The sequence below is a fragment of the Megascapheus bottae genome, chromosome 12 (assembly GCF_031878675.1).
Source record: "Megascapheus bottae isolate mThoBot1 chromosome 12, mThoBot2.hap1, whole genome shotgun sequence".
Lineage (NCBI taxonomy): Eukaryota > Metazoa > Chordata > Mammalia > Rodentia > Geomyidae > Megascapheus > Megascapheus bottae.
This window is the reverse complement of record NC_143520.1, coordinates 40,561,480-40,574,983: the sequence shown is the minus strand read 5'-3', so window position 1 is coordinate 40,574,983 and position 13,504 is coordinate 40,561,480. Positions and strand designations below refer to the sequence as shown.

The window sequence follows — 13,504 nt, the reverse complement described above, 5'->3', positions numbered from 1 at the left end:
ACTACCTTAAAAGAGGCCACTCCTGGGTCAGAGATGCCTGGTGCATGTTGGCCAGTGCCATAGCCTGCGTAGCTCATCACCCACGGCTCATGGAAGGTCACCCACAGCTTCACGCTATCCCCAAAAGTAGAGAAGCAGAAGGCTGCATAGTCCAGGAAGTCATCCACCACGCTCTCATTCTGCCAACCACCGCGGTCCTGCAGGGCCTGGGGCAGGTCCCAGTGGAACAGCGTCACCATGGGCTCGATGTGGGAGTCCAGCAGGCTGTTGATCAGTTTGTTGTAGTAGGCTACACCTTGGAGGCTGGGGTTGCTCCCATGACCAGTAGGGAAGATCCGGGACCAGGAGATGGAGAACTTGTACACCTGAGCCCTGAGTCCTCGAAGCAGGGCCACATCATAGGACAGCTTGTGGTAACTGTCACTGGCCACCTCTGGCGTGGCGTGGTCCTTGGCAGCATTCAGGTGCCCATACTGGTCCCAAATGCTTGCTCCCCTCCCACCTTCAGCCCAGCCTCCTTCCACATTAAAGGCTCCTGTGGAGACACCCCAGAGGAAACCTTTGGGAAAAACATCCTTCAGGAAGGCATCTCTTTCTGTCTTTGACTGGTTTGCAAAGGTCTCCCAGACCCTCTGGTAGGCTGAGCCGGGGTACAATGGTCCACCTGCTGTCCCATGGGCCTGCTGCTGCTCAGTCTGAAAGACTGGGCTCTCAGTCAGAGAACAGGAAATGCTGTGGAATTGAAGAGACACAAAGGGAAATAACTCATGACCCCGAGTTACAGATGTCCCCATACACACCAATAGGACAACACATTTAATCAATAAAGCAAGATCAAGTCCATAAAGCCATGGGGAGGAAGTGACTTAGCTGGGAAAACTCTTTATGACTACTTTCTTAGATGAGTAATTACTGCTCTTGTGTGAGAATATTAATAAGGTGACAACCCTTGGATGAGACCACCCTTGAATATTGTCTGCAGTTCTGGTGCTACACTTATTATTTATAAAACACAGCAAATAATGATGGTTCCATTATTTCAAGTTAGATTCTGTGCTTGGCCACAGTGATAACAATGGTATCATTTAACAGAGCTATTTTTTTTGCCAGTCCTAAGCCTTGAACTTGGGGCCTGAGGATTGTTCATGGGCTTTCTCAAGGCTATCTCTCATACTACCGGAGCCACAGCACCATTTCCAGCCTTTTTCTATATATGTGGTACTGAGGAATTGAACCCTGGTCTTCGTGCATGCTAGGCAAGCACTCTTACCACTAGGCCAAACTCCAGGCCCTTAACAGAGCTAATTTATAAGATAGGTGCTGCAATTAATCCTCCTCATCCTGTTGAAGGAGAAACACATTCACAGAATGAGTAACTTCTACACCAGCTGATTCAGTTGACTTCAGCAACAGAACTAATAGTAAGTATCTGCTATTATAAACAGTATCAACCTTGGCTACAATCTTCCTCATTCTGCCTGGATTATGTACATAATATCAGAAGCTCAAGCATCCAGCCATGTGGATGACAAACAAGACAGGAGACCAGACTTTGCCTCCTTGATCACATAGCTTGTACTAAGGGAACAGAACCTATGTATTTAACTGTATTCATCACTATGTCTGTATAGACATATTTATGTCCATTAACTATACATACTATATATTTAAGATACTATGTCACATAGAAGTGTAGTCGTTGGCCAGGCACAGGTGCATGTCTGTAATCCCAGTTACACTAGAGGCATTAAATAGGAGGATCATTGTTTGAGGCCAATCTGAACAAAAACACTAGAACCTATCTGAAAAATAAACCAAAGCAAAAAGGGATGGGACCACATCTCAAGTGACAGAGAATTTGTATAGCAAGCAAGAGGCCCTGAGTTCAAACCTCAGTGCCATTTTTATATGTAATGTAGTATATTTTCTAATTTATTCTATTATTTTTGTTTCTCCCCTGCCTCCCTCCCTCCAAATTGATTTCACAACCATTCCATCATGGCCTGTATCTGGAAAACACCCACCATCCTTCTCATCTACCTTGATGAAGGGTTGGCCCGTATCCTATGTGGGTGGTCTGTAGAGGGGAGCACACCTAGAGGTGGAACATAAGAGCCATCCCCCTTGGAGTCCACAGTGTGCTGGATTGGGGGTGGGGGGCTGGTGATGCTTAGAGAGGCTGGCTCAGAAGGCAGAACTGACAAGAGTGACATGGATAGAGAGGAGCCTCCATCCAAAGGAATGATGCCTAGGCCCAAGCTGGCCACAGGATGGATGTTCCAAACCTCAGTAAATCTAGTTTATACAGCATCAACTCTCCACATCTGCTAGAATAGTGGGGAAAAGAAAAGAAATGCTCATTTGGCTGTTAATGTGGCATAGTGGTAGAGTATTCACCTAGCATGCCTGAGTCCCTGGGTTTGATTCCTCAATACCACTATATATATAGTGGGGCTTGAGCTCAGGGTTTGAGCACTGTCCTTGGGCTTTCTCAAGGCTAGAACTCTACCACTTGAGTCATAGCACCATTTCTGGCTTTTTCTATGTATGAGGTACTGAGGAATCGAACCTGGGTCTTTTTTTGTGTGTTTTTTGTTTTTCATATATTTTTATTGTAATTAATAGAAGGGTTACATTATATTCACCAGATAGAAGGTGCATTACTTCACAAACATTAATACCCTTTCTCATGTCTTGGTCCCCATTTCCCTACCAGATAACAAGGTAAAATACTGTAACCATGAGATAACCAAGGGATAGCAAAAGAGATGAGAGATAACATAGTACATTAAGGACAACAATCACTCATTATATGGCTTTTGGTTCTATATCTTGGAGGTCCTTTCATTTAGCATCATACTATATGGCCTTATGTATCTAGGCTTTGTTCTATTGTAAATCTCTGCTAGGAGAACCCAAAGTTTCTACTGATTATGACAAATGAGGGAAACCATTAATCCTAAGTTCCTTTGAGTCTGGCTTACTTCACATAATATGATTTTTTTCTAAGTGTTTCCATTTCCTTACAAATGGGACGATGTCGTTCTTTCTGACAGCAGCATAGAATTCCATTGTGTATAAATGCCACATCTTGTTGGTTCATCAACTGAGGGGCATCTGGGTTGGTTCCATATCTTTGCTATGGTAAGTAGTGCTGCAATGAACATTGTTATGCTAGTGAATTTAGTATGTCCTTGTTTCTGGACGAGTAGAACCCTGGTCTTTGTGAATGCTAGGCAAGTACTCGACCATTAAGCCAAACTCCTGGCCCTAAAATGTATTTTTTTTAAAAAGAACAAGATGGGAAAACAAGATGAGGGATGGGGGTAGGGGGAGGGAAATAGGGACGAAGACATGAGAAAGGGTATCAATGTTTGTGAAGTAATGCACCTTCTAGCTGGTGAATATAATGTAACCCTTCTATTAATTACAATCAAAAATATATGAAAAAGCCGGGAGTTTGGCCTAGTCGTAGAGTGCTTGTCTAGCATGCATGAAGACCTGGGTTCGATTCCTCAGTACCACATACATAAAAAAAGCTGGAAATGTTGCTGAGGCCCAAGTAGTAGAGCTCTAGCCCCGAGAAAGTCCAAGGACAGTGCTCAGGCCCTGAGCTTTTAAGCTCAGGACTGGCAAAAAAAAAGAAAACAAAAGAAAAAAAAAAAAAAGGAACAAAATCACGAGGCATGGTGGTTCACACCTATAATCCTAGCTATTTGGGAGGCTGAGATCTGAAGATCAAGGTTCAAAGCCAGCCCAGGCACTAAGAACCGTGAGACTCATGTCCAGTTAACCACTAGAAAACCAGAAGTGGTGCTGTGGCTCAAGGGGTAGGGAAGTAACTTTGAACTGAAGAGCTCAGGTACAGCACCCAGACCCAGAGTCCAAGCCCACCACGAACAAAAATAAATAAAATAAAAAGAACAAGATCTCAGTACTTTACAGAGCAAATTTTATAACAAAGGAAGAAATGATCACACATGTGTGCATGATTCTAGTACAACCGGGTGTGACACTCCTGGAGTGCTCAGCTTCAGCTGTGCACTCGTGCAGGGAAACACAAGGCTCTGCTGATCTCATTATTACCCAATGCTCCTCTGACCCTCTCAGTCCTGGCTTGTAGAAAGAGGTGTATGGAAATAAAGCAACTGCCTCTAAACAAAACAGGCTGCAGTAAGGCTTTCAAGTACCCCTCCTTCCATGACCTACTTCACAGCACTTCAGGTTAAGAGCCGGCCCCTCCTTTGGAATGCAGTACTGTGTGCCACACTGGTATCAGCCTTTGGATGCCTCTCTGTCTACCTGTGAGGCCTGACATTCTCCAGGAAAAAAAACAAAAAAACCCACCTCAGTTGTCTCAGAGCTTCCATCTATATCTATATATCTATATTCTCCATCTATATCTAGGTAGATATGAATGGAGATCAGTGTCAGGGCCTCCACTCTAAGCTAATGTCATATCTTCAGATAAAGTACTGGGAGGTCAGAAGCCTTAAAGCTAGGGGCATCTGTGTTTGGTAAATATTGACCTCTCAGAGAACCCATTTGATTTCAGTTTCCTGGGTTTTCTTTCCTTACGACATGGCCCAACACTCCTAGGCTGACTTCATGTGTATAGTCATGGAGAGTTCAGTCTGTTCGCACTGCTTATACTTGCAGCACAAAGCCTGGCATCCAAAGGCTATGTAGTCTGTTAATCCGAAGCAAGCTGACAGAATAGGATAATGGAAGGTTATGGCTCAGGACAGCTGAGGGGAAAGAGGGAAGGCAGGAAGGCTTGGTGACACTGAGGAAGGCCTAAAGCTAAATGATGTGCTGTCTTACTGCACATATGTAAAGGGCACAGGTAAAGTACTCCCACAGAACACTGAGATTCTGAGACAATCTCAAGCTGTTTCCCATGCCCTTTCCTGTTAATTCCATACAGGATATGATGTAACTATAAAAATAAAGACTCTAAGCTGGACATGGTGGCTCATACCTGTAATCCTAGCTACTCAGGAGGCTGAGATCTGAGAATCAAGGTTCAAAGCCAGCTCAGGCACTAAAGAACATGAGACTCTTATCTCCAATTAACCACTAAAAAATAGGAAGTAGGGCAGTGGGTAAGGTGGTAGCCTTAGGTGAAGAGCTCAGGGACAGCGCCCAGGCCCCAAATTCAAGCCCCATGACCCACAAAATAAAATAAAAATAAAGACTCTAACTATATAAAAGGTATTTTTCTTTTTTTTTTTTTTTTGCCAGTCCTGGGCTTGAGCTCAGGGTCTGAGCACTGTCCTTGGACTTTCTCAAGGCTAGAGCTCTGCCACTTGTGCCTCAGCACCACTTCTGGCTTTTTTCTATATATGTGGTACCGAGGAATTGAACCTGGGTCTTCATGCATGCTAGGCAAGCACTTTAACCACTAGGCCAAACTCCCGGCCCCTAAAAGGTATTTTTCTTATAAACCTTAGTATTTTGTCCACTGAAGAATTATCTGTGGCTAGGCTCTGGTGGCTCAGAGCTATAATTCAGGGCTATAAGACTAGCTACTCAGGAAACTGAGATCTGAGATCAAGATTCAAAGTCTATGATACTTTTGTCTTCAATTAATCATCAAAAAAAAAAAAACCAGAAGTGGAACTTAAAATATCATCTGCAACCCCATCATTGATGAAAGCCTCTACAGTTGAGTTATATTTTCACAGGAGCTAGCTTTCTTGTCTTCACTGTCTCTTATAGAAATGTTTCACATTTCACACTGAGGAAATAGGGCAACGACTTACTACCTTGTAGCTTCAGTGAGATGGTCAGGTCTAAGTTTAACCTTAAACATTGTCTACAAGACCTTTGAAAGGCAAGCTCAAGATCTTAAATTCAAATTCCAGCAATGCTGATTGTGTGCAGCTGAGTGATTTGAAAAGTGAGAAAGCCACACTATATGAGTGAGGCCTAGACTATCTCAATCAGGTTGTTCCTTCTCTGTTGAATAACAAGGATAAACCTACTGACCTAAGAGACAAGGACAAGAATCCTCAAACATTTCCTATGTAAAGAACAGAAGAATAATTTACAAACTATGGTTACTAGTCAACATACACTGTAATATTACCTTTTCTTGGAACTTGAACAGCTCAGGAATGCATTAACATCAAACCCAATGGTTAGCACTTGGTCTTGATTCATGGCTGTAAAAGAAATTTTATTTACTTGATGTGAAACTCAAACAAGAACATACGTGCCATTCATAAAACTCCACTAAAATTCATGAAATATGCTTGAATTTCAGATGTTCTTGAAAGACACTGGGATAAGGATTTCCCTTCTGGAAAAGTCAGATGTTCTGTTTGTTTTTTTTTTTTTTTTTTTTTTTTTTCCCAGTCCTGGGCTTGAGCTCAGGGCCTGAGCACTGTCCTTGGACTTTCTCAAGGCTAGAGCTCTACCACTTGAGCCTCAGCACCACTTCTAGCTTTTTTCTATGTATGGGGTATCAAGGAATTGAACCCGGGTCTTCATGCATGCTAGGCAAGCACTTTAACCACTAGGCCAAACTCCTGGCCAAGTCAGACATTCTGACTTGCTTATTATGATGATGTGAATCAGAGTCCCTTGAAAACTTGTTTGCTGGGCTCACTCCACTATCTCTGATTCACATCTGGATAAGCCTCAGAAGATGTTTTCAGGTTTTTTTTTTTTGTTTTTGTTTTCGTTTTTTAGCTAGTAATGGGGCATGAACTGGGCCAGGGAATTCTTTCTGAGTTGTTTGCTTATTTGTTTATTTTTGTCAGTAGTGAGGCTTGAACTCTGTGTCTGGGCCCTGTCCTGAGCTCTTCAGCTCAAGGCTACTACCCTACCCCTTGAGTCACAGCACCACTTCCAGTTTTCTAGTGGTTAATTGGAGATAAGAGTCTCAAGGCCTTTAGTGCCCAAGCTGGCTTTGAACAGTAATCCTCAGATCTCAGCCTCCTGCGTAGCCAGGATTACAGGTGTGATGTGCCTAGCTTTTTTTTTTTTTTTAAACCAAGGCTAGCACTCTATTCTGTGCCACAGCTCCACTTTGGTTTGGAGATAAGAATCTCATAGACTTTTTCTACCCAGAATGACTTCAAACCACGATTCTCAGATCTCATCCTCTGTATATCTAGGATTACAAGCCTGAGCCATTAAAGCCTGCAGTTTTTTTTTTACTGTTATTATAAAAGTGATATACAGAGGGGGTTACAGTTAAATATGTCAGAAGATGCATTTCTTAAAGTCTCCATCCAAATATGATTCTGATGTTGCTGATTTAGATACTGCAATTTTGAGAATTATTCACTTACAAGAACTCAAACATGCCGGGAGCAGTGGCTCACACATGTAATCCTATCTACTCAGGAGATTGAGATTTGAGGATCGAGATTCAAAGCCAGCTCACGCACAAAAGGACCTGAGACTCAGGAAGTGGGGCTTGGCTCAAGGGTAGGGTGGTAGCCTTGGGCTGAAGAGCTCAGGGACAGTGCCCAGGCCAAGTTTAAGCCCCATGCCTGAAAAAAAGAGAAAGAAAAAGAAAAAAACCTCAAACATAGGAAGTTTACAAAAGTTGTGATATAAATATTCATAAACCAATCACCATTTTAATGATTCATAAAATAGAATTTGTTATTTATTTAAAAACTTTTGTTATTATAAATAACAGAGGGATTACAGTTACATAAATCAAGTCATGAGTACATTTCCTTTTGGACAACAACATCACCCCTCCCCCCACTCTTGTGTCCACAGCCAGAAGTATTTTTCACATAGTGCCTAGTGAATAGAACTAGACTGTTTACATTTCGCCTATCCATTTTTTTTTTGCCAGTCCTGGGGCTTGAACTCAAGGCCTGGGCACTGTCCTTGGACTCTTTTTGCTCAAAGCTAGTGCTTTGCCACTTGAGTCACAGCATCACTTCTGGCTTTTTCTGAGTATTGAGGAATCAAACCCAGGGCAAGCACTCTACCACTAAGCTATGGTCTGAGCCTTGTCCATCTATTTTCTCCCCCTTCCCTATCTAATTTCAAATAACCAAATACAAATATATCCCATATATCAGGTAACAAAGTGAGATACTGTAACAATATGAGATAACCAAGGGACAGCAAAAGAGATGAGAGATAACATAGTACTTTAAGAACAGTAATCATTCATTATATGGCTTTTGTTTCAATATCCTGGAGGTCTTTTCAATTAGCTTCATACTATATGGCCTTATGTATCAAGGTTTTGCTCTATTGCAGATCTCTGCTAGTAGAGCCCAAGGTTTCTACTGATTATGACAAATGAGGGAAACCATTGAGCCTAAGTTCCTTTGAGTCTGGCTCACTTCACTTAATATGATTTTTTCTAAGACTTTCCATTTCCTAACAAATGGGGTGATGTTGTTTTTTCTGACAGCAGCATAGAATTCCATTGTGTACAAATACCACAACTTGTTGATCCACTCATCAACTGAGGGACATCTAGGTTGGTTCCATATCTTTGCTATGGTGAATAATGCTGCAATGAACATTGTTGTGGTAGTGGATTTAGTATGCTCTAGTTTCTGGATGGTTGGGTAAATGCCAAGTAGTGGAATTGCTGGGTCATAGGGGAGCTCTATGCTTAGCCTTTTGAGGAACTGCCATACTGCTTTCCATAGTGGTTGAACGAGTTTGCACTCCCACCAACAGTGTAGTAGTGATCCCTCCTGGCCACATCCCCTCCAGCATCTGTTGTTATTCGTTTTCCTGATCCTGGCCATTCTAACTGGAGTGAGGTAGAATCTTAGAGTTGTTTTGATTTGCCTTTCTTTTATGACTAGAGATGTTGAGCATTTCTTCATGTGTCTATAGGCCATTTTTGTCTCTTCTTCAGAGAAGACTCTCTTTTAAGTCTTTGGCCCTTCTTTTAATGGGATGGTTGTTACTTTGGAGATTAGTTTTGGATTGATTCGATTTTTTGAGCTGTTGATATATTTTAGATATGAGGCCTTTGTCTGAATAACATTGATTTTTACATCATATTTCAAATGACATGTTTAACAAACAAGTGTTCAAGAAGGGAATCTCTATATATAAGCATTCTACCACTGAGCTACATTAAGCCAGATTCCCATTTACCCATAAGTAAAATCTTAAAACAGTAGTCATTTTGCCAACAAAAGTGAGTTAAAAGGTCTGTGTGGCTTAGTGGTAGAGTGCTTGCATGGCATGTACAAAGCCCTGGGTTCAATTCTTAGTACCACATACACAGAAAAATACAGAAGTGATGCTATGACTCAAGTGGGAGAGTGCTGGACTTAAGAAAACAAAGGACAGTACCCAAAGGCCCTGAGTTCAAGCCCCATGACAGGCAAAAAAAAAAAAGTGAGTTAGAATGAAGGTACTAAGTAGGGTCTATGGATAAACTGCAGTTGCCTATGGGGCCAGTGCATACAGCACATGAAGGGGCTACAGGTGGAAGGACAGCATGGACTTTTCCCACACCTATGACTGAGAGGGACTGCATTGAGTATCACAGCACATAAAAGATATTCCTCTGCCCCTTTCTGTAGTATCTTCCTAGGCTCAAACTTTAATAGAAAACTCTGTGTCTATGACTGGTTGAACAAGAACAGTCTCCTGATCAATGGGCATTAGATTCTCAAGAATCTGAACTAAGACACTGACTGAAAAGATGTTCCTTAAGCTGCATTACAGGTTCTGAAGCTGAAAGTTTTTAGTATCTTAGGTGCCAGCCAGCACCATGCACAAGTTGAGGTAATGTAGACATGGATCAGTAGAGGGTAGTATTTGAAGAGAGGCATGAGGTGAGAACTCCAACTTTCCAGACTGCTACTCATCAAGCTGGTCTACTAAAAACCTCTCACTTTGTAGTTCACTTACCTTCAAAAAGGCTGAAGAGCAGTCTGGTGGGGTTCTTCTTGCTAAAGGGGCAGTCCTGAAGTTTCAGGGTGAAGATGAAGATATCCACTTTGGGCTCAATGGTCTAAAAAAGGTAAAGACTAACAGGTGAACTGAAGCTACCAAGGACTTTTTCTTTACTATAGACTTAACCTGGATATCATGCACACAAAACATACTTGTCCTTTCATTGAACTACATCTTTACTTCATTCTGAATCTTGAGGTTGCATGTGAACTGTCAGGTACAAAATCTAAAACTAACTTCTACATCCAAATATAAGGGAGGAGAAAAAAAAGGGAAATTAAAAAAAAATTTTTTTAAGCCAGGCACTCATGCTGTAACCCTAGCTGAGATCTGTGGATTATGGTACAAAGTCAGCCCAGGGGCCGAGAGTTTGGCCTAGTGGTTAAAGTGCTTGCCTAGCATGCACGAAGACCCAGGTTCGATTCCTCGGTACCACATACATAGAAAAAAGCCGGAAGTGGTGCTGAGGCTCAAGTGGTAGAGCTCTAGCCTTGAGAAAGTCCAAGGACAGTGCTCAGGCCCTGAGCTCAAGCCCAGGACTGGCAAAAAAAAAAAAAAAAAAAAAAAAAAACAAAGTCAGCCCAGGCAGGAAAGTCCACAAAAAAAAAAAAAATGGAAATGAAGTTGTAGTGCAACAGCAGAATGTTAACTTTGAGCAAAAATGGTCAGGGATAGCACCCTGACCCAAACACAGAGTTCATGCCTCAGGACCTGTATGAAAAATCAAAGGCCAGGCCGGGAGTTTGGCCTAGTGGTTAAAGTGCTTGCCTAGCATGCATGAAGACCTGGGTTCGATTCCTCGGTACCACATACATAGAAAAAAGCTAGAAGTGGTGCTGAGGCTCAAGTGGTAGAGCTCTAGCCTTGAGAAAGTCCAAGACAGTGTTCAGGCCCTGAGCTCAAGCCCAGGACTGGCAAAAAAAAAAAAAAAAAAAAAAAAGGCCAAAGAACTGTTGTAGAGTAAAACAAATGGCTTCTAAGTTTATCCACAAACTATTTTACTCAGTGGCTAGCTAGTTATGGACTGAGGCTTAACAGCATTATTCAGACTCTGGTATAAGCAGATTGTCTTCCACATGTTGTGATGTAAAAAGGGAGGCACTGAAGCTCATGTACAAGTACAAATTATGCCATTGATCCTACTCACTATTCCCAGAGGCATGCTGCATCTGCAGAACCAAGATGGTTTTAAAATATCACCACCAGGGCCGGGAGTTTGGCCTAGTGGTTAAAGTGCTTGCCTAGCATGCATGAAGACCTGGGTTCGATTCCTCGGTACCACATATAGAAAAAAAAAAAGCCGGAAGTGGTGCTGAGGCTCAAGTGGTAGAGTTCTAGTCTTGAGAAAGTCCAAGGACAGTGCTCATGCCCTGAGCTCAAGCCCAGGACTGGCAAAAAAAAAAATATCACCACCATCTGAACACATTAGCTTGGCCTCAGCTCTGGTTTGACTACTCATGGGCTTAAGGAGACCACGAAGACACCACTATTTAAAACCACAAGACCCACCAGCATGCCTACAAATGTAGACTCTGGGTTGAAACTCGGATTTGAGTGAGAAGATGTCTACAAAATCATCTGTGAATTCACACCAGGCTCCCAACTCCTCAGACTTAATGGAGAGTATTACAAGGGTCCTTTTTATTTTTGTCAGTCATGGGGTTTGATCTCTGGGCCTGGGTGCTGTCCCTGAGCTCTTCAGCTCAAGGCTACCACCCTACATCTCTTGAGCCACAGTGCCACTTCCCGTTTTCTGATGGTTAATTGGAGGTAAGAGTCTCATGGACATTTTAGTGCTTGGGCTGGCTTTGAGTCATGATCCTCAGATCTCAGCCTCCAGAGAAGCTAGGATTTCAAGCGTCAGCCACTGTGCCAAACTGTGCAAGTGTCTTTGAATGAGAAAACTCTAGTTCAAATCCTACATCTACCCTACCTTCTGTCTGGCTTTCTATTTCACTATGTAAGTCTTTCCAAATATACTTTGACATGACACAGCTAGGAAAGTCTTTATCAGAGAGGAGCCAATCACCAAATAAACCTATCTTCTTTACGAATTAGGCTGCCTCAGGTTTTGTGGTCATGAGGTAAAATAAACAAATAGTAGCTATCACTATCAGCAGTCATTTGTCATTTTAAAACTTAATGAGAACAAAAATCTCAATTCTCAGGAGATTTCTACACAGGAGCAAAAACTGCATGCAAATGCCTTAAGAATGCCTAAATTCCGAAGCTCACTAGAGAAGCTTTCAATAGAGATTTCCTAAATGCAAATCAGCAGGCCTGCTTGTTAGTGGAAGTTCACATGAATACATTAGCCAAAGCATTAAATGTGCAACATGTCCTCAGGAACATCATCATTTATAGGGAAAAGGGATTACATTACCTGTAGTTTATTCAACTTTTCTGGTAAACTTGCCTCACTTTGACATTCGTAAGACAAATCAAGAGAGAGGAAATCAACTGAGTCCTAAAAATAAGAACATAGGATCATTATAGAATAAGAAATTTCAAGATAAACCTCTGTACAACTTTTTTCTCCCTTTATGATTAAATTGAATATTCCAAATTGGAATTTTCCAAGGGAAACAGAGACTTGATAAAGCTAAGGATGTGTGTATATGCATGTCATGGAGAATACAACATCTCTGTGTGTGCTCCACCAACAGCCTGGTACACAGAAACCATACATGTGGGGCCAGAAGTTTGGCCTAGTGGTAGAGTGCTTGTCTAGTGTCCACGAAGACCCAGGTTCAATTCCTTGGCACCAAATACATAGAAAAAGCCGAAGTAACACTGTGTCTCAAGCAGTAAAGCTCTAGCCTTGAGAAAGCCCAAGGATGGTGCTCAGGCCCTGAGCTCAAGCCCAGGATTGGCACCAAAAAATAAAGAAAAAGAAAAAAAGAAACAGTACATGTGTATGACTGAGAATGTCATTCATGGTGGGTTCCGCCACTGGAGATGAACAGGAAGGGCCACAGTACGAGTTTTAATTTTAGGCCAGTTTGACATCAACACCAATTATCTCTGAAAACACAATCCACATAGTTCTGGTCATCTTACTTTCATTCATACTTCTATTTAGGATAGACGCCTGTGTCTTGTTCCTGGCCTAACTGTGCTTGAAGAATGTCAGATTCAGAATCTAAACATATGTAGATATCAGGGTGAGTCACTCCAGCTTCTCTCACTGAATCTGCCTGGCTGCTCTATTTCTGGCCTTGTGATCAGATTGTTTCCTGCCTTCTCCCTCCCACATATCAGCTGTTTCTGCAGAACAAAGATGGTGGGTTCTGGCATCTTGTAAGAACCAAGTGTACAAGAATCTCTGACACTTTCACCCCTGGCTCCCCACTGCTTTCCCAATTAAGCTATCCATGTTTATCAAAGATGCGACATGCTTATTCCATGCCAGAAGTATTCTTAAAATGTTCCCTGCCCATCTTTACATTTCTTATCTCAGTTAGTTCTACTTAATATGCAATGATTTGAGTTACTACAGCTCAGAATTACTGTGTTGGGTACATGAGTGGAGGATTCACTCCACTCATCTATGGATAAGTAATATCCATAGAAACTTGTAAGTTAATTAGAAAGG

General features: G+C 42.1%; 1 protein-coding gene across 1 annotated transcript in view; it reads right to left on the bottom strand.

The window, feature by feature from the left end:
• Nucleotides 1-13,504, bottom strand: part of Lct (lactase) — a 53,347-nt gene that overhangs the window by 27,997 nt on the left and 11,846 nt on the right. Inside the window, exons 3-6 of the mRNA XM_090342876.1 lie at nt 12,293-12,376; nt 9,865-9,967; nt 6,092-6,167; nt 6-732 (exon numbers count right to left, since the gene is read on the bottom strand). Of these exons, the coding sequence (XP_090199002.1) occupies nt 6-732; nt 6,092-6,167; nt 9,865-9,967; nt 12,293-12,376 (990 nt within the window). The remainder of the gene's footprint in view (nt 1-5; nt 733-6,091; nt 6,168-9,864; nt 9,968-12,292; nt 12,377-13,504) is intronic.